At 37.4% G+C, this 19,135-nt stretch overlaps 2 protein-coding genes across 2 annotated transcripts; both read left to right on the forward strand.

Annotated features, from left to right (window-relative positions):
• Positions 1 to 4,543: 4,543 nt before the first annotated feature.
• Positions 4,544 to 5,239, forward strand: LOC141389930 (uncharacterized). Its single transcript, XM_073962213.1, has one exon. It carries the CDS (start codon positions 4,544 to 4,546, stop codon positions 5,237 to 5,239), a length of 696 nt encoding a protein of 231 aa, XP_073818314.1.
• A 10,553-nt stretch (positions 5,240 to 15,792) lies between these two features.
• LOC141389939 (uncharacterized) lies at positions 15,793 to 16,488 on the forward strand. The gene has a single exon (XM_073962223.1). The coding sequence runs from the start codon at positions 15,793 to 15,795 to the stop codon at positions 16,486 to 16,488; it is 696 nt and encodes a 231-aa protein (XP_073818324.1).
• Positions 16,489 to 19,135: the final 2,647 nt, after the last annotated feature.

Here is a 19,135-nt window from a genome sequence, read left to right on the forward strand (position 1 = left end):
ACGCTCTTTTCAATGAATCGTTCAATTGAAATAGTTCGTTCATGAACTATACAACTCTAGTAAAAACCCTCTAGGGCACAATAGGTAGTGTCTGGAGAGCTTTTAGGTCCACTCTTTCCGGTACTTGGCTGAGGGTATATCACTGTCGGCAAAGGCGACTGATACTTTTTTACTTGTTTTATTTGAGTTGTACTGACGATGCACTTAAATGCGTTTCAACAAAATTGACCTGTATTAATGAAGACATTCAGAGCAAAGGCGCTAAGCTATCCCAATTTAATATTTTGAATTTTACCAGCCAAAAGCTTATGCACAGGGGTAGTGGTGTAGGGTATAACATAGTCGGCCCCAACCCGACTATAAGCTTGGCTCACTTGTTTATATACATATATATATTTATTTGAAATATGGATGTAATTATTTATTACATTATATTATCATTTGATTCCAGATGCCGATTTCCCCTTCATGATTTCAATTATGAGGAGAATTTATTTAACAACACACCAAAAGCGTTCAACGATGTTCTATATGTTATAATTAATAGTTTTTATTTGTTTTTCTTTCTTAAAGTGTGACACTATTTCTTTTATTTGTAATTTTATATGTATCTACGCGTCTGTTGTAGCTTTTGTGTTTGGCATTTCTATACATTTCAATAAAAGAAAAACCACCATTTATAAATGCGTATATGTCCGAGTAAGGAGATGGGTCTACCGTGAGCGTAAATTTACTCTCGGTCACCACAAGTTAGAGTCGAGAATAAATTTACGCTCACGAGAGACACATAGCCTTACTCTGGTGTATGTGTATGTTTTTGTGGATTTTGGGTTTGTATTTATATTTCATCTAAACAAATATTTGTTTGCACCCAAACATATAGTTGTTTGCACCCAAACAAATATTTGTTTGCAGCCAAACATATTGTTACGAAAATAACTAATAGATTTATGTTAATTCAGACGAATTTCTGTTAATTCAAGAATTTGAATTGTAACGTTAATTTTCATTAAGCATTTAGTTGAAACCCGTTCGTAGGTATTGATATGGTTACGAAGTTTTTCGGCAAATCACACACACGCGACCCGAACGCAAAGTAAGAGAGCAAATGTTTTTATTTTTTTACTTCAGTCTTGTACTGAATGTCATGCAAGCAGGTTGATGCCGCTTTATTTGTTTTTTTTTTTTTTTGGGTACACTGAAAAGATTTTGCAGTTGTACAGCAAATATGTGGAGGGAAGAATTTGAAAATGATTTTTTGTTTTGTATTAATATTTTTAATGACGCAGAATGCCTCGTCTGCAATGCAACAATAAAAAATGTGTATAAACAAAGGAGAGGATTCGAAATGCGGTATATGTATCTGTTTGCTTTGATGAAAGCACTGATATAAGGAACACAAGTCAAATGCTAATTTATATTAGAACCGTAGACAATTTGTTCAATGCATTTGAAGAAATTTTAAAGTTGACATCGCTATCATTAATTAACTCTTAGCAATCGCAGTTTTAATAAAAGAAACTGAAGTGGATACTTTTGACTGTGATTCACTGTATATTATTTTTAATTTTAGTCATACAAAGCAAACGCGCCAACAATATATTTTTTCTATTTGAAAATTTTGCCTTTTTAGGCGAAGATCATTTTTTAGTATTATTATTTTTTTTAATTTATTAATCGAGCTTTTTTATGATCTATAATGCAAATGAAAAAGGAAAGCCGACGATTCGAACCCACACACCCACCACTATGTTTGGCTCTGAACGCTAACACGCCGTGACAACTTTTTTCCTGTGTTTTTCATTTCATACTCAATATGAAAATCATCACCCTGTTCTGTTCTGTCAGTGTAATTTTACCCCACTGATGGGCAGAAATGCTCTGCCTCACACACAAAAGTGTAAAAAATACATGAGTCTCTCGCAATTTGCCCACCATTGTTTTACCCACACATAAATCAATGTCCGGCAAAAAGGGGCACACGTGCCCTTGATGAGAATAACAACCGAACAACCACCTCTCAGTCTTCGTTCAGAAGTCAAAGAAGAAGGTTCTGTTGTCGGATGTTTCAATGATTTTTAATTTTAGCAATGTATTAACGCACACGCTGTTTGTGGAGAGAGCAAGAGAGAGTCGTATGCGTGAGGCCGCAAACAATGCATTTGTATTGGTGCCGATACCTGTTTTAAATTGTAAGTGTAAAGAAGTAACCTAAATAGAGTAAAGCTGTGTGCTAACTAGTTACTGGAGAGTTTGCTGTGTGCTAGTAGAGAAATAAAGTCTTGTTTGAATAATTGAAGCGAATAACGTCAATAAAGCATTGTAAATTCGTAATCCAAAACGAACCTTGTTTTATTTGGTACAAATATCGGGGAATAAAACAACGTCTACACGGGATTAAGTCAAACCCTAATTCCGCAACAATATATTTGTTTGGTTGCAAAAAAAAAAAAAATATGTTAACCGAACTACCTGTAATTTGACAGTTGAGTTTCCCAGTGATCACAAAACTTCTCCGGTATGGTATGGTAGGCATGCTCTATGAAACGGTAGCACCAATTTCAGTTTTTTAGTTGTTATCTAGTTGTTGTCGGGCAAGATTGGATGTTCTTTGGCATATATGGCTCCCATGGGTTAAAACTTTTGTATCAAAAATTGTGAACATTGGCCCACGTTGTGGTATAGCCTTATATAACGGTACCACCTCCACATAGAAATGTGAAAATTAATTATTTCATAAATTCCAACAACACTCACTCACAGGCAACTGTGTTGATGTTTTTTCAACATACAGAAATCGATGAGTTCTTAGTTGATACGTGCTGACAGTTGTTTCAAATATTTTTGTTCTGATGTTTTTTGGGAAAGCCGAAAAGTGAGTGTGATTCTCATTTTTTTGAGAATACTAGACACTTTAAAAGTTCGGGTTTTCGCTAAAAAGACATCATTTGAAAAAGCTAAAAAGCCAATTGATAATTCCCTTCGCTGGGATGAAATCATGATATTGGTAGCGATCAGTAAAATTTTGCAACACTGTCAGTTATTTTTGAAACACATTACTCTGTAATAGAAAGTAATGATGAAGTTAAGCCATTGGGTTAATACTCCAGACTTAAAAACAATCATATTTCATAAAAGTTCAGAATATTTCATGGTGGAGGGTATAAAAAACTCGGCCCCGCCGCACAGGGGATCCACTGGTATGGAGAAATGGGCCAAAAATATTTAGAGCGTAAAAGTCAAGCCAATGCGCCGGTTACAGCATTGTGCTGCTGCGAAGAGTGTTTTAAGAAACCACGAGCGTAACATTCTCCCCCCTTTCCCCTCTGGAGGGCGTATACTGTAAGAATTGTATTATGCTGTTAATACAAAATGACATGAACAAAGGTCCCGATTATCTTATAATGCAAAAATAGTCTTGGGAAACAAAACAATCTCCAAACCAACATAAAATCCAACCAATTTAGCGGATTAAAAAAATCAACATTTTTTGTCTGAAAATTGGTAAAATTTTTAATATAGATCTTATAGCGTTCTTCCTGGAAGTCACGTACCGCCAACGCAAAACAAATTTGGAAGAAGATTTCTTCATCTTGTCACTGATACCAATTATGTTAATATATGTGGTCAGATAAAATAGTTATACGCTAATATATCCATAGAAACGCTATTCTAGGGCTGCTTTAGTCAGCGACCCACCATTTATAGTCTGGCACTAGATGGCAGCTGATTTTAATTCTGAATAATATTAAAACCATGACCTACTTTTGAAAATTTTTCCCGAGGTGGGCACTGGTGGGCATCATGACTAAAACCTTAGGTCAAATTTAAGTATATTTGTTGCCAGATGTTGTACCAAACTTTTGACATTAATTTTTTTTTTTATTTTTGGCCAATGAGTGGATCCTCTGTGCGCCGAACTTAATGATTTTTAAGGGTTTATTTTCAACTGGTATTTTCTAAATTTCAGCCAAAACCCATTGTTTTCAGAGATGCTTTCTTCTTAAACCGAAAACCTAGGAAAACGCTTGCAAATGCTTTCGAAGTGAGTATGGCAACACTGCGCATAAACTCTTAAAAATGGTCAGAAAACTGAATTAAATTTTGTATTTTCACGAGTGTTAAAATTAACACCCGCTGTCATTGCTTCTAAACAATATATTTAGCTTTTAATTGGTGTGATGAACCAATAATTTTTAGGTTAATTACCATGGCTAAAAATATAATTTTTATTGCCTCTATATTTAAACAAATTATCTATAACTGATACACAATGCACTTCCTTTTGTTAAGAGTCATATTGAAAATACCCGGTTGCTTCTAATCTAGCACCATTGTTTTTGTTGTTGTCCATCACAATAGTAAAAATATTTTAAATATTATTAAAATTCATAATCTGCTGGTATTATCTCTGAAATATTTCATGCGAATTTTTCTAACACATATAAAAACACCCACCGTTGCAAATAGCCAATCATAAAAAGACGAACACTTCAATCATTAGAAACTAAGCTAATCTTATCAGCAAATAAAAACAACTACAATGCGTACCTTTATTGTCTTGTGTTTGGTGGCTGTTGCATGTGCCGATAAATTGGGTTATAACTATCAACCAGTTGGTCACTCCTCATCCGGATTATCCTTTGCTCCTGGTGCTGCTGCCAGCAATATTGCCCCCAGCTATGAAGGTGGTGTTGGTTCTTTTGAAGGTCAAGGTTCCAGTGTCACTCCGTCTTTTACTCCACAAGGTGAATTGGAAAAGGAATTCTACACTTTCTCTGCCAACGATGCTGATTTCAATGAAGGCGCCAGCTCTGATCAATATGCCAATGCCTTGAAAAAGGGCCTCCGCGTTGTCTTCATCAAGGGCCCCGAAAACAATGGTTTGGAAGATGCTGCTTTGGCTTTGGCCAAACAAGCTGCCCAACAACAAACTGCCATCTATGTTCTCAACAAACAAGCCGATCTCGCAGGTTTGGCCAACAAACTCAACAGTCTCGGTAACAATAACAACCAAAGACCCGAAGTTCACTTTGTCAAGTATCGTACTCCTGAAGATGCTGCCAATGCACAACGTGCTATCCAAAGCCAATACGATTCTTTGGGTGGTCCATCAACCAGCATCAATGGTGGTGTTGCTCCAGTCATCAACTTTGCTTCCCAAGCTCCCGTTGCTGCTGCTCCCGCTGCTTCTGCTCCTGGCGCTAGCTACTTGCCATCTTCTATTTTCCGTCATTAAGAAAGTTAAACCGTGTGGGAATTTTTCTGCTATGATGCGGAAGACATTTGTTGGTAGTTTTATAAAACAATAAAATTGTTATTTGTTGTAATATTTAAATATTGGTTGTAATATGTTTTATGATATGTGGGGAGGGTATTAAGAATTGATTTTGGCCCAAAAGTTTCTAAATAGATGTGGTACTTATATGTTTGGATCCAAACAAATATATGTTTCGGACTGGTTGCAAACAGATATATGTTTGGATACAAACATAATATGTTTGGCTTCAAACAAATATATGTTTGCAACATTTTCTAACATGTATCAATTTTGTTTGTTTGAGTTACAATATATTTTTTATGGGTGGAGAGAGGATTTTTGGCAAAGAGCGTAACATCAGGGCACTCGCTTATTTTATAATAAAGAGTTGTGTGTATATTGCAATAGAAGATGAAGAATCGACGACGCGTGGGTAAAAAAAAATATTTTTGCTTTGTTGGTGTGTATGAGGCATACGGCCAAAACCTTGTGTTTCGTTTTTTTTGTTGTTGTTGCGATTTATTTTTTTAAAAGCAGTCATTTTTTCTGTAACTCACAGTTAACCAACCTAGCAAGCGAAGAGGAAAAGAAAAAAAATGGTATGAAAAATTTGTTCTTCAGTTTCGTCAAGGCAATTGTTGAGTAAGTCAGTATTTTGTGTCTTCTTAAAGAAATTGTGCTTTTTAGTAAATTAAATGCAATACAATAAATTTTATAATTGAATCAAAAAGGTGGATGGAAATATTTTATTAGACAAAGAAGAAATCGAACTTAATATTGGTAATAACATTAATACATTTTTCATGTATATACATGAATATATTTGAGATATGAGTGTACCTATTTATTACATAATATAATCATCTGATTTCAGATGAATTCAATTTTGAGGAGAATCTGTTTTATTTCACAACTTAGAAGAAGCATTCAACTATGTTTCTATAGTTTATAATTAGTAAATTTTTTTACTTCTACAAGTGTGAAACTGCATTGTTATTTAAATTATTCTAGTCCGCTTTTCTTCCATTAAAGCTTGTTATGTGTATTTTGTATTTGGAATTTGTATGTACCTACGTGTCTGTTGTTGCTTTTGTGTTTGACATATCTATGCATTTTAATAAAAGAAATAGCCACTACCATTAATAACTGTGTGTGTGTATGTGAATGTTTTTGTGGCTTTTGGGTGTGTTTTTATATTTCATCCAAACAAATATTTGTTTGCACCCAAACATACATGTATTTGTTGGCAGGACACAAACATATGTTAGGTTAGGGACTGTCGCAAACATATATGTTTGTTGCAAAATATGTTTAATACATATGTTAGAGAGGCCTTTTTCATTCCGTGTATATTCAAAATGAATGTATCGACAAGCTGAGTCGATCTGGCTATGTGTGTCCGTCCGTCTGTCCACCTAAACTTTGTAATCACGCTACAGGTCGCAATTATGATCGGATCGTCACGATGTGGGATTTAGGTGTCGATAGGGGTCCCAGAGAGGAAGGAGTCTATTGATTTTAGTAATGGTCGGATAATATTCAGGGGCTGCAATCGGCAAAACACTTATTTAAAAATCATAATTTTTATGCGAATATTTTCGCTTCTGTTACAGGTATTCCACCAACAAAGCAAGTCAATGGATGAAAAAAATATCACGTTTACAATGATGCCATGCAGGAGGTTGCCATAGGTGGTCAAGCAACGGAGATATCCCAATGGTACCTAAACCAACACAATTTGTCAATTTTTGGATTTGAGGTGTAATGACGAATATCCCAGCTTTGGTTGTGGTCTTTCCAAAAGCAAAGCGTGACAATGGAAGTAGAAAGTCTCACCTTTACAATGATTTGAAATGGGTTGGCGTAGGTGGTAAAACCTCGGAGATATCGCAATAGTTGCTAATCCATCTCAATTTTCCATTTTTATACCCTTCACCATAATATGGAGGGTATAATTCGATTTGTCACACATCGAAATGTTCGTCGGAGAACCCATAAAGAATATATCACAAATATTGTAAATTATTCCATTGCAAAAAAAGTTTAATTTTTTTTTGCTCTACATCAAAAATTTTTGGTACGTAGGGTAAGAAAAAATTCCCAAGTACGAATCTGCTCGCGAGCCAATTTTTTGCTGCTGCGGACAATAGATAGGGCCGTTTTATTTCGTCTTTTAAGAAAAAAAAAAAATATTATAAAAACGCTAATTAATTTAATGAGCACAATTGTTACTAAAAATTTCTTTCGAAGTGACTTCAGCGAGTAGCTTCCACAATACACGTAAAACGTTACTCAGAATTCGCGGAATGTACATAAAATTTGATAAATTATTGAATATAAGTCAACTTTTTTCAAAATAAAGACCCATTTAGCGGTCATAAAATTACATAAAAATTTGTTGTGGATCAAAACTTCGCGGCGAATCGAATGGCACTAAACCATCCCAACAAAATTAAATAGAAGTGGTTCTATGAGATGCCATGATTTCACTGGATCTTTTGCATTGGTTCAAATGAAGTCGTAAAAGATCCGATCTTTTCATCAGCATTTGAACCCATTCAAAGTAAGTCGTGAAAAATCCAATCTTTTGATCAGCATTTGAACCCATTCAAAGGAAGTCGTGAAAGATCCGATCTTTTCATCAGCATTTGAAGCCATTCCATCGATGACTTTTGTGATTTAATTTATACACATGTATATTTTCTTTTCTTTATCTAATTACGTTTAAAGCTATATAAGATTTATTATGCTAGGAAGTCCCAATCATTGAGCTAAAAATAGAGTCGGACTGCACTATTTGGTATTATAAAAGTTTCCTTGCCTGCTCTAGAGAACCCGGCTCAACAGAACCTTAAAAGCAAGTCGATTTGTAGATCCATACAAAACAAAAGAGTATACATTTGCAAAATGTTGTAAAAAACCACGAAATAGTAGTAATTTGCAATTGGTGTCCATGTCGAAATCTGTACTGGTGATGGGAAGTAAAACACCTTTTGTAAGATGAATCAAAATCAGTTGCGGATGAAGTAAACTCTGTTGAGAGCAGCGGCAGTGCTTTAACTGCAACAGCTGGACGGCCGGAAGTCATGTATCTTACTAAAGTTCTCAACCTGTCGCTAGCCACACACATTGTTCCCGAAGTGTGAAAATATACCAGCTACTGAAGCCTGGCAAAGATGCCAGCAAAGGTGAATCGTACAGACCCATTTCGCTTTTGCCGCCCGTAGCAAAGACCCTTGGGGCTTTAGTCCTCCCCAGCATCAGAAATAACTTTCCAGTTGCCGATCAATAGCATGGGATCCGTAAGCAGCACAACAACTGCGAGAACTCAATCAGAGCAAGCCGTGCGATAGAACAGTGATAGTGGCGGTTGATTTATCAAAACCCTTTGATACTGTCAAGCAGTCCAGGGAGGTGTCCAAGGTGGGGTGATATTGTCGTAACTGTCTAACCTATACTCTCCTGGGTTCCAACCGCTGCAGATGACATTGAGATCATGACGTATGCGGATGATTGTACGATCTTGGCGTCAGATGCCTTCCCTGATGACATTTGTTAAAGGCTGAACTCCTTTTTGTCTGATTCTTCCACCACGGTCTAAATTCCTATAGGGCAAGGATTGATGACACCGTGCAAAACATGTGCCCACCATGCGGCACAGGCCCGCACGAGACACTGCACCTGAAATAGCCACATTCTTACAACTGATAGACCCAGAGTCAGATTAAGCAGAAAAATGAACATACAAACATATAAACTACTGTTACAACAACAACAAACTGCAATTATGGATGTAAACTTTTTGATGATAATTAAATTATAGTTATTTTATAAATTCCTTTGAATTAATGAGAAAAAAATCATGAAAATCATATTTCAATACAGCATTTTCCATTTTCCGAACAAGACGTGAAAATTTCATGTCTAAAGGCCTCAGCACAAACGGTCCGTTAAGCGTCGCGTTACAACAACCACATGAAAACTTCAAGAACAAACTTGGCATCATTTACACATTTTTCATGTAGTTGTTGTTTTCAACGCGCAACGCGTCGCAAAACGGATCGAATGTGCCGAGGCCTTAAGGGTTGGTGAAAATGACATGTCAAATCATTGGTGAAAATGACATGACAAATCATTGGTGAAAATTACATGTCACAGTTTTAGTCAAAATTACATACTTTGGATCCAAAAATGGATAGCATCTTTTGGGGTCCACGCTCATATAAAATTCATAGATGAAGATGCTAAAAAGATGGCATAACAGATCACATGCACCCATGATTGAATAATAGATTGGTATTATAGTTTCGATGTTACAGCCAAAATAAGCACATCCATAATTTGGTCAAAAAATGTCGATCATCAAGATTAACTCTAAACTAGAAAATTAATAAAAAATCATTAAAAATGATCATCGTCCTAAGAGTCAAAAATTCAAAAAAAAAAAAAAACAAGCTGAGCCCGGCTGGGATTTGAACCCACGCCCTTGAAAACATATGAAAAAATGTTGTCACGGCGTGTTAGCGTTCAAAGCCAAACTCCTAACTTCAAAGCCATTCCACAGTCGATATATCTGAAGAGCTGCCCAACTAACAGCGAAACCGGTCACATAATTTGGTGACTGTGTGGGTTCGAGTCCTTGGCTTTCCTTTTTCATTTGCAAAAAATTTCGATCACCAAGCTTAACTCTAAACGAGAAAATTAATAAAAAAACCATTAAAAATGATCTTCGCCCTAATAGACAAACTTTCATTTTTTGTTAAAAAATATTTTATACCCTACTCCACAATGCACAGTTGATCCACTTGTATGTAGAAAGTGGCCAAAAATATTTAGAGTGTAAAAATCAAGCCAATGCGCCGGTTACAGCTTTGTGCTGCTTCGAAGAGTGTTTTAAGAAACCACGAGCGTAACATTCTCCCCCCTTTCCCCTCTGGAGGGGGTATAAGGTGAGAATTGTTTTATGCTGTTAATACAAAATGACATCAACAAAGGTCCCGATTATCTTATGATGCAAAAATAGGCTTGGGCAAACAAAACAATCTCCAAAACAACATAAAATCCAACCAATTTAGCGGATTAAAAAAAAATCAATATTTTTTGTCTGAAAATTGGTAAAATTTTTAATATAGATCTTATAGCGTTCTTCCTGGAAGGAACGTACCGCCAACGTAAGACACATTTAAAAGAAGATTTCTTCATCTTGCCACTGATACCAATTATGTTAATGTACGTGGTAAGATAACAGAATTATACGCTAAGTTATCCATAGAAACCCTATTCTAGGCCAGTTTTGGTCAGCGGCCTACCATTTGTAGTCTGGCACTAAATGGCAGCTGATTTTAATACTGAATAATCTTAAACCCATGAACTACTTTGGAAAATTGTTCCCGAGGTGGTCACTGGTGGGCATCACGACTAAAACCTTAGGTCAATTTAAGTTTATGATCGAATTGGCATTACAAAATACACTAAGAAAATATGCAGCTAACTAGAATTCCACAACACTCTAAAACACTATTTTTTAATGAAAGTTAGGCTATTACCTTCTCCTTCAAAATCCACTATAATATTTCGCTATACGTATTAGTTTCGAGATATTTTGAATACATATATTTACTTGCACTTAAATTATAGGTTGTACTCACAACAAAAAATATTAGTCAAATGTTTCGACTTTTGAAGCTATTCTAAAGAAGATCGCGTTCGAATGAAACAAAAATTAATATATTTTTAAAAAGGTCTATGTCATAGCTGCCTGAGTTGCCAGATGTTGTACCAAAATTCTGGCATTCATTTTTTTATTTTTGGCCAATTGGTGGATCCTCTGTGCAATGTGGGAAGGGTATTATCATATCGCAATCATAGTCCGATCAGCCCGATATTTTAAAACAGGTGTGAGCTTATGACAGAAATGAAGCTTGCAATTTTTTTTTAGCGGGTGAAATGGATCGAAAGTTTTGTCTGAAAATTGGAAAAAAATTTAATATATATCTTATATCTTTATTCCTGGTAGACCCATTCCGCCCACGTGAGTTATTTTTGAAAGGCGATCCCTCGACCTTTCCATAGATGCCAATTATGTTGATGTACGTGCTAAGATAACAGAGTTACAGACTAGTAACTACAAAAATTCCACGGTTTAAATTGTGTGTAACCATAACCACGCTACAGTTCGCAGTTATTGTTTAATACGGACTTTTATGGGAAAAATATCCAAATTCAATGTTCGTTCTATATTTTATTTATAGGAGACATATTTCGGCAATCTACGAAAATAAACTTGAAAACCAACATGAATATAGCGGTTAGATGACTCAACTACTGCCTAACATATAAGTGGTTTTTTTATTGTTGTGATTTTCTCTATGCAAGAACTACATTTACATTCCACATTACAAAATGTCCCAATCATGATAGAAAAGTTTTCAAATCATGAATGAAGAATTCCCAGGTTTTTAAATTGTTACAAATTACAATGCTGTACGGGGTCTTGAAGTTTTTGTCATACCTTTGGTAAAATGTAATGTAATAGTACCTCGAAATAGTTGTTGTTGTTGTAACAGTGTTTTACTATTATGTTTGTATGTTCGTTCTCCTGTTCAATCTGGCTCTGGTTCTATCTCCAGTTCCAGGAAGTTGGCTACTTCGAGGGGATGTAACCACAGATCCACTGGAGTCAGATGAGTAGGCTTGGCGGGGCAGTTGAATAGGTGCTTAGTATCGTGCCCATGCCGCATAGTGGGCAGATGTCTTGCACGGTGCGATCGATTCATTCCCAATAGGACTGCAATATCCTGAGCGTAATTGAGCCAAAACTACTCTGGTTTGTCGTGGCAGCTGACGCTCTTCAGCTGCGATAGATGGCGGATGTGCTCCGATGACTGCATTCACACAATAATTGCTTATGGTCTTAGCAACTGTGTCCGTGTGAATGCTGTTCAAACCTGCCTGATATGCCTGTTGATCTAGAGGTTCTCTCCTATATTGTTGGACCGTTGTCTCTAGAGCATGAATATCCTTCTTGATATGCCTAGGTGTATCGGTGGCCAGCAGATGGTGATTGGAATGGCACACACGGTAAGATCCAAGCAGGTACTCCAACGAAAGCATCTCACTATGTTGTCGTACTGGAAGAATCTTTGCCTACTCATGTAGATGGTCCACTGTAGATTTGAGGAGGCACCCTGTTGCTGTTCTCAGGGCAGCGTTCTGACAAATTTGAATCTTATCCCACTGCGTGTCACATAAATTCGGGGACCAAACTGGCGCCACATAGCTTACCACAGACCGACCTATCACTTTATACGTGGTCAACAAGGTTTCTTTATCTGCACCCCAAGTGCTGCCGGCTAGGGACTTGAGGACTTTGTTCCTACATTTCAGTTTATCGCAGATAGCTGTGGCATGCGCGGATGATGTGAAAGTGGTGTCGAATGTGACCCCTAGAATTTTGGGACAGTTTGTGGTCGGAATTCTGTTACCATCGACCCTGATATTCAACTCTCTTCTATACTGCGCCGTCCATGTGGTGAACAGAGTGGCCGTCGATTTAGTGGCGGATATCTGCATATTCCTCGCGTGGAAAAAGCTGGTAAGATCGGTTAAATAGGAGTTCAGTCTCTCACAGATGTCATCAGGGTAGGTGCCTTACGCCAGGATCGTACAATTATCCGCATACGTTACGATCTCAATGCCGTCTGGAGGGGGCGGAATACAGGAAAGGTAGAGGTTAAACAGTTCCGGAGATATCACCCCTCCTTGGGGAAATTCCTGTTGCACTCTACGGGGCCTGGATTTCTTGTTCCTGAATTCCACATACGACTGGCGACCACACATATAGTTGATTATCCAACGTGGAGTGCTTGACAGTATCAAAGGCTTTTGATAAGTCAAGCGCCACCATCACTGTTCTATCACACGGCCGCTCCTCGACAAATATGTGTGGAGATGGCGTGCAGCGCTGTTGTCGTGCTGTGCCGCTTACGGAATCCATGCTGATGATCGGCAACTTGATAGCTATTTCTAATGCTGGGGAGGACTAAGGCCCCAAGGGTCTTCGCTACAGGTGACAAAAGCGAAATCGGCCTGTACGTCTCACCGTTGCTGGCATCCTTGCCTGGCTTCAGTAGCGGGACCACCCTGCCCATTTTCCAGACTTCGGAAACAATAAGGGTGGCTAGCGACAGGTTGAGAACTTTAGTGAGATACTCCACTCCCGGCTCATCCAGCTGTTTCAACATTACCATGGAAATTCCGTCAGGGCCCAACGCTTTGGATGATTTAGCGTTCCTGATGGCATTCGCAACATCATTCATTGTAAACAGTGGTGGTTCTTCCTCGGCAGGAAGAGATCTAATGCGACGTAACTCTGCGTTCCTGATGGCATTCGCAACATCATTCATTGTAAACAGTGGTGGTTCTTCCTCGGCAGGAAGAGATCTAATGCGACGTAACTCTCTTCTCTTCGCCCTGTCACTCTCGGGGTGCTCGACAAACAGTCGATTTAAGTAACTTGCACACCTCTTCGGGTCAGTCAACGTAACGTCGCCAAACGTGACTGAGGTCCTGTCATCCCTCCTTCCGGGGTTCGAGAGTGACTTAACCGTTGTCCACAATTTGCTTATACCGGCTCCAATGTTCCGCTTATTTTTGCCGACCATACTGTTAACTTCCAGTGTCAGCTCCCTGACTCTGGGGTCGTCGAGGTTGGTTCGACGAAGCTCATCACGCTCATTTGCTAATCCCATCGCCTCTGCTGGGAAATTTGGTCTTATTTCGGGTATTCGACCAGCAGGTATATGGCGAGCGGCTGCAGCATTGATGATGTCTCGGAACGTCCTTTCCACTACCGGAACATCAGAAGGATTGGGCAATTTTCCGAAGCGGTGATTGGTGAACTATCTGAAAATCGGCCAATCAGCTTTTCCATGATTGACGAATGTGCGGCATTCAGAGGTGATGAAATCGGGTAGTCTGCTGATGGAGACAATTACGGGGAGATGGTTATGTCTGGCGAACTGTGACATGCTCCTCTAATTCTGGTAGGGGTGCCCTCATTGACCGAGCAAAACGTAGAGCTATCAATCTGCTCAGCCAGCGCTATACCTCTCTGGTCGTTTCCGAGGGCCAAATGCCACATCTCATGATGCGCATTAAAGTTCCCCAGGACCAGACGATTATGACCTTCCAAAAGCGGGCTAATGTCAGGCTTATAATCTGAGATACACCTATTTCTCGGCGGGATGTTCAACATTTTTCGCTAAGATTATTCACACAGTAGTTCCAGAAGGGACTAACCGAATTGTGCCAAACTAGGGATGTGGAAATATTACTTCCATGCATATATCAGGTTCGAATATGGGAAAAGTAAAGTCTAACAGCTCTTCTCGAACCGTTTTAAATTTGTTTGAAACATGTTTGCCTTGCGGCCCCTTTTACGACGGTGGAACTGGAACTTTTTTTGGACGATGTCCATACTTTCTGAGACGACACCAACTAAACTGACTAGTGCCTAAGATGACCCTCGAAGGGAGAAACCGGTTTGGTCTTAATTTTGTACATCGTATTATTGCTTAGAGACTTGGATTACGTCCGAATATGGACTACATCGGAACACTCCTTCGGGTGCCTAACACAAATTTTGGATTGTTTCAAATTTTTGTTTTGCTTTTTTGGCCTTTGTTACGACGGTAACATTTTTTGGGGGTCAAACTCCACTCTTCTTGGGAAATTGGCTCAAAATTAAAAAAAAAAAAAACATAGAAACGTTATAGTACTGAATTTACTTATATTCTTTGTGTCCGAGGCTGAGTGTATATTTCCGTCGGCACAGCTGACTGATACTTTCTAACTTGTTTTAATAATATGTAATGAAACAGCCCCGATTGGTCATTAAAAAATACAGAAAATAATACCTTACGTTTCCAGTAATTACCATGTATATTAACTTACATATGTACCGGACGGCTAAAATATGCAGCAAACATATAAAATAAATTCATTGGAAAATAGTGCCCAGGTGTAGAGGAGTAGAGTATTACATGGTCGGCCCTGTCCGATTATAACCCTCCCTTACTTGTTTTATTTTAATTTGTTGTATTGTTCAAAAGTAATAAAAGCAACACTCCCTCTCATTGCTTCTAAATGTATTTTCAACACACAAAAAGTTTGATGAACCAATCAAATTTAGGTTAATTGCCATTGCTAAAAAGTATCATATTTTTATTGCTTCTATTTTTTTAATAATTTATTAATAACTGACTTTTAAGAAACATTTTGAATACCCCGCTTGCTTCTAAACTAGCATAATAAAAGTTTTGCCGTTGTTGTTTTTGTCTATCACAATAGCAAAACTATTTCACATTTTATTGTCAAAATTCATAATCTGCTGGTATTATCTGTGAAATATGTCGTGCGAATTTTTTAAACGCATATAAAAACACCCACCGTTGCAAATATTCAATCATAAAACGACGAACATTTCAATCATTAGAAACTAAGCTAATCAGCAGCAAATAACAATAACTACAATGCGTGCCTTTATTGTCTTGTGTTTGGTGGCTGTTGCCTGTGCCGATAAATTGGGTTATAACTATCAACCAGTTGGTCACTCCTCATCCGGACTATCCTTTGCTCCTGGTGCTGCTGCCAGCAATATTGCATCCAGCTATGATGGAGGTGTTGGTTCTTTCGAAGGTCAAGGTTCCAGTCTCACTCCCTCATTCGGCCCACAAGGTGAATTGGAAAAGGAATTCTACACTTTCTCTGCCAACGATGCTGATTTCAATGAAGGCGCCAGCTCTGATCAGTATGCCAGTGCCTTGAAAAAGGGTCTCCGCGTTGTCTTCATCAAGGGCCCCGAAAACAATGGTTTGGAAGATGCTGCTTTGGCCTTGGCCAAACAAGCTGCCCAACAACAAACTGCCATTTATGTTCTCAACAAACAAGCCGATCTCGCAGGTTTGGCCAACAAACTCAACAGTCTCGGTAACAATAACAACCAAAGACCCGAAGTTCACTTTGTCAAGTATCGTACTCCTGAAGATGCTGCCAATGCACAACGTGCTATCCAAAGCCAATACGATTCTTTGGGTGGTCCATCAACCAGCATCAATGGTGGTGTTGCTCCAGTCATCAACTTTGCTTCCCAAGCTCCCGTTGCTGCTGCTCCCGCTGCTTCTGCTCCTGGCGCTAGCTACTTGCCATCTTCTATTTTCCGTCATTAAGAAAGTTAAACCGTGTGAGAATTTTTCTGCTATGATGCGGAAGACATTTGTTGGTAGTTTTATAAAACAATAAAATTGTTATTTGTTGTAATATTTAAATATTGGTTGTAATATGTTTTATGATATGTGGGGAGGGTATTATGAATTGATTTTGGCCCAAAAGTTTCTAACACATCGAAATAGATGTGGTACTTATACGTTTGGTTCCAAACAAATATATGTTTCGGACTGGTTGCAAACAGATATATGTTTGGATACAAACATAATATGTTTGGCTTCAAACAAATATATGTTTGCAACATTTTCTAACATGTATCAATTTTGTTTGTTTGAGTTCCAATATATTTTTTATGGGTGGAGAGAGCGTAACATCACGGCACTCGCGTATTTTATAATAAAGAGTTGTGTGTATATTGCAATAGAAGATGAAGAATCGACGACGCGTGGGTAAAAAAAAATATTTTTGCATTGTTGGTGTGTATGCGGCATTCGGCCAAACCCTTGTGTTTCGTTTTTTGTTGTTGTTGTTGCGATTTATTTTTCTAAAAGCAGTCATTTTTTTGTAACTCACAGTTAACCAACCTAGCAAGCGAAGGGGAAAAGAAAAAAAATGGTATGATAATTTTTTTCTTCAGTTTCGTCGAGGCAATCGTTGAGTAAATCAGTATTTTGCGTCTTCTTAAAGAAATTGTGCTTTTTAGTAAATTAAATGCAATACAATACATTTTATAATTGAACCAAAAAGGTGAAGGGAAATATTTTATTGGACAAAGAAGAAATCGCAATTAATATTGGTAATAACATTAATACATTTTTCATGTACATACATGAATATATTTGAAATATGAGTGTACCTATTTATTACATAATATAATCATCTGATTTCAGATGAATTCAATTTTGAGGAGAATCTGTTTTATTTCACAACTTAGAAGAAGCGTTCAACTATGTTTCTATATTTTAGAATTGAATTGCTCCCGCTGCTTCTGCTCCTGGTGCAAGCTACTTGCCTTCTTCTATTTTCCGTCATTAAGAAAGTTAAACACTGTGGGAATTTCTCTGTTATAATGCGGAAAGCATTTGTTGGTAGTTTTATAAAACAATAAAATTGTTATTTGTTGTGATATTTAAATATCGGTTATATGTTTTTATACTTAACTTACATTTAAATTAAATTAGGCCTTAACTAAATTTAAATTAAAGGTGCTTATACCTGGGAAGTTTATGCGGATTCTGAAATTACAATGTTCAGAGATGAGAAAAATAAAAAAACAGAACAAAATCGCCGGAGGAATTTTCAAATAAATCGTGCTCAAAGTTCACATTTTTAGTTGTTCCTTAAGTTTCACGGTTTTACTTGGAAACCGCAAGTCCTATCGCAGTGGCACTAAAGAAAATGTTGTTGCAGTGAAAATTCTCTACAAGATTGACCTTAATGGTCAAATTGGGACAATGCACAGACAGTATCGCCTCCTTATAAAACAATGTCATGCACGATGCACCTTAACTAACTTTACACGAAAATCGCTTATACCTGTGAAGTATTTGCGGATTCTGAAACAGCAATGTTAATAGATGAGAAAAAACCAAAAACAACAAACAAATCGTTAAAGGGATTTTTAAAAAATCGCGGAAAATTTTTGCAATTTTTGGTTTATTTTAGGTTTTCAGGACTTTGCTTGGCAACGGCAAGTCCTGTCGAAATGGGACTTAAAAAAATGTTGTAGAGGACTTTCACTGTTACAATATTTTCCTTAGTCCCAGTTCGATAGAACTTTCCGCTTCTAAGCAAACTCCTGAAAATCTAAAACAAAACTACAAATCTGAACTTTGACCGCGATTTATTTTAAAATCCCTTTAGAGATTTTTCTTGATTTTGGATTTTTCTCATCTATTAACATTGCTGTTTCAGAATCCGCAAAAACTTCCAGGTATAAGCGATTTTCGTGTAAAATTAGTTAATGCGCATCGTGCATGACATTGTTTTATTGTTTTATAAGGAGGCGATACAGTCTGTGCATTGTCCCAATTTGAACTTCTATATATCAAAAATGGTAAAACCTACGAAAATACCATTAAGGCCAATCTTGTAGAAAATCAATGCTACAACATTTTCTTTAGTCCCATTGCGATAGGACTTGGCGTTTCCAAGTAAAACCGTGAAAACATAAGAAACACCTAAAAATGTGAATTTTGATCGCGATTTATTTGAAACTCTCCGGCGATTTTTTTTTTGTTTTTTGATTTTTCTCATCTCTGAATATTGTAGTTTCAGCATCCGCAAAAACTTCCCAGGTATAAGCACCTTTCATTTAAATTTATTTAAGGCGCACCGTATATATTGGGAGGGTATGAGTTGGTTTTGGCCCAAAAGTTTATATACTATACTATATAAAAATTCGACATGCTTAGCGTGATTGGTGGACCAAATACATCAAATGGGGCGAAAATATATATATAGAAAATATATAGGGCAGCGATGTGCAAATCTGAACCGATTTCTATAAAATTTGGCAAAATTTTTGTAGCGAATTCCGTCACACATTTAAAATTTCGTCGAAATTGGACGCACGTAGCAAAGTTGGCACCTAAAATCGAGCGAAAATATATATGGGAGCTATATTACCTGCTGTACAAAAACATATCG

This window comes from Musca autumnalis, unplaced genomic scaffold (genome assembly GCF_047663935.1).
Source record: "Musca autumnalis isolate F117 unplaced genomic scaffold, ASM4766393v1 scaffold_1, whole genome shotgun sequence".
Taxonomy (NCBI): Eukaryota; Metazoa; Arthropoda; class Insecta; order Diptera; family Muscidae; genus Musca; species Musca autumnalis.

Excerpts from the sequence above, each read along its gene's own strand:
- LOC141389939 (XM_073962223.1), top strand. The coding sequence starts at position 15,793 with ATGCGTGCCTTTATTGTCTTGTGTTTGGTGGCTGTTGCCTGTGCCGAT.
- LOC141389930 (XM_073962213.1), top strand. The coding sequence starts at position 4,544 with ATGCGTACCTTTATTGTCTTGTGTTTGGTGGCTGTTGCATGTGCCGAT.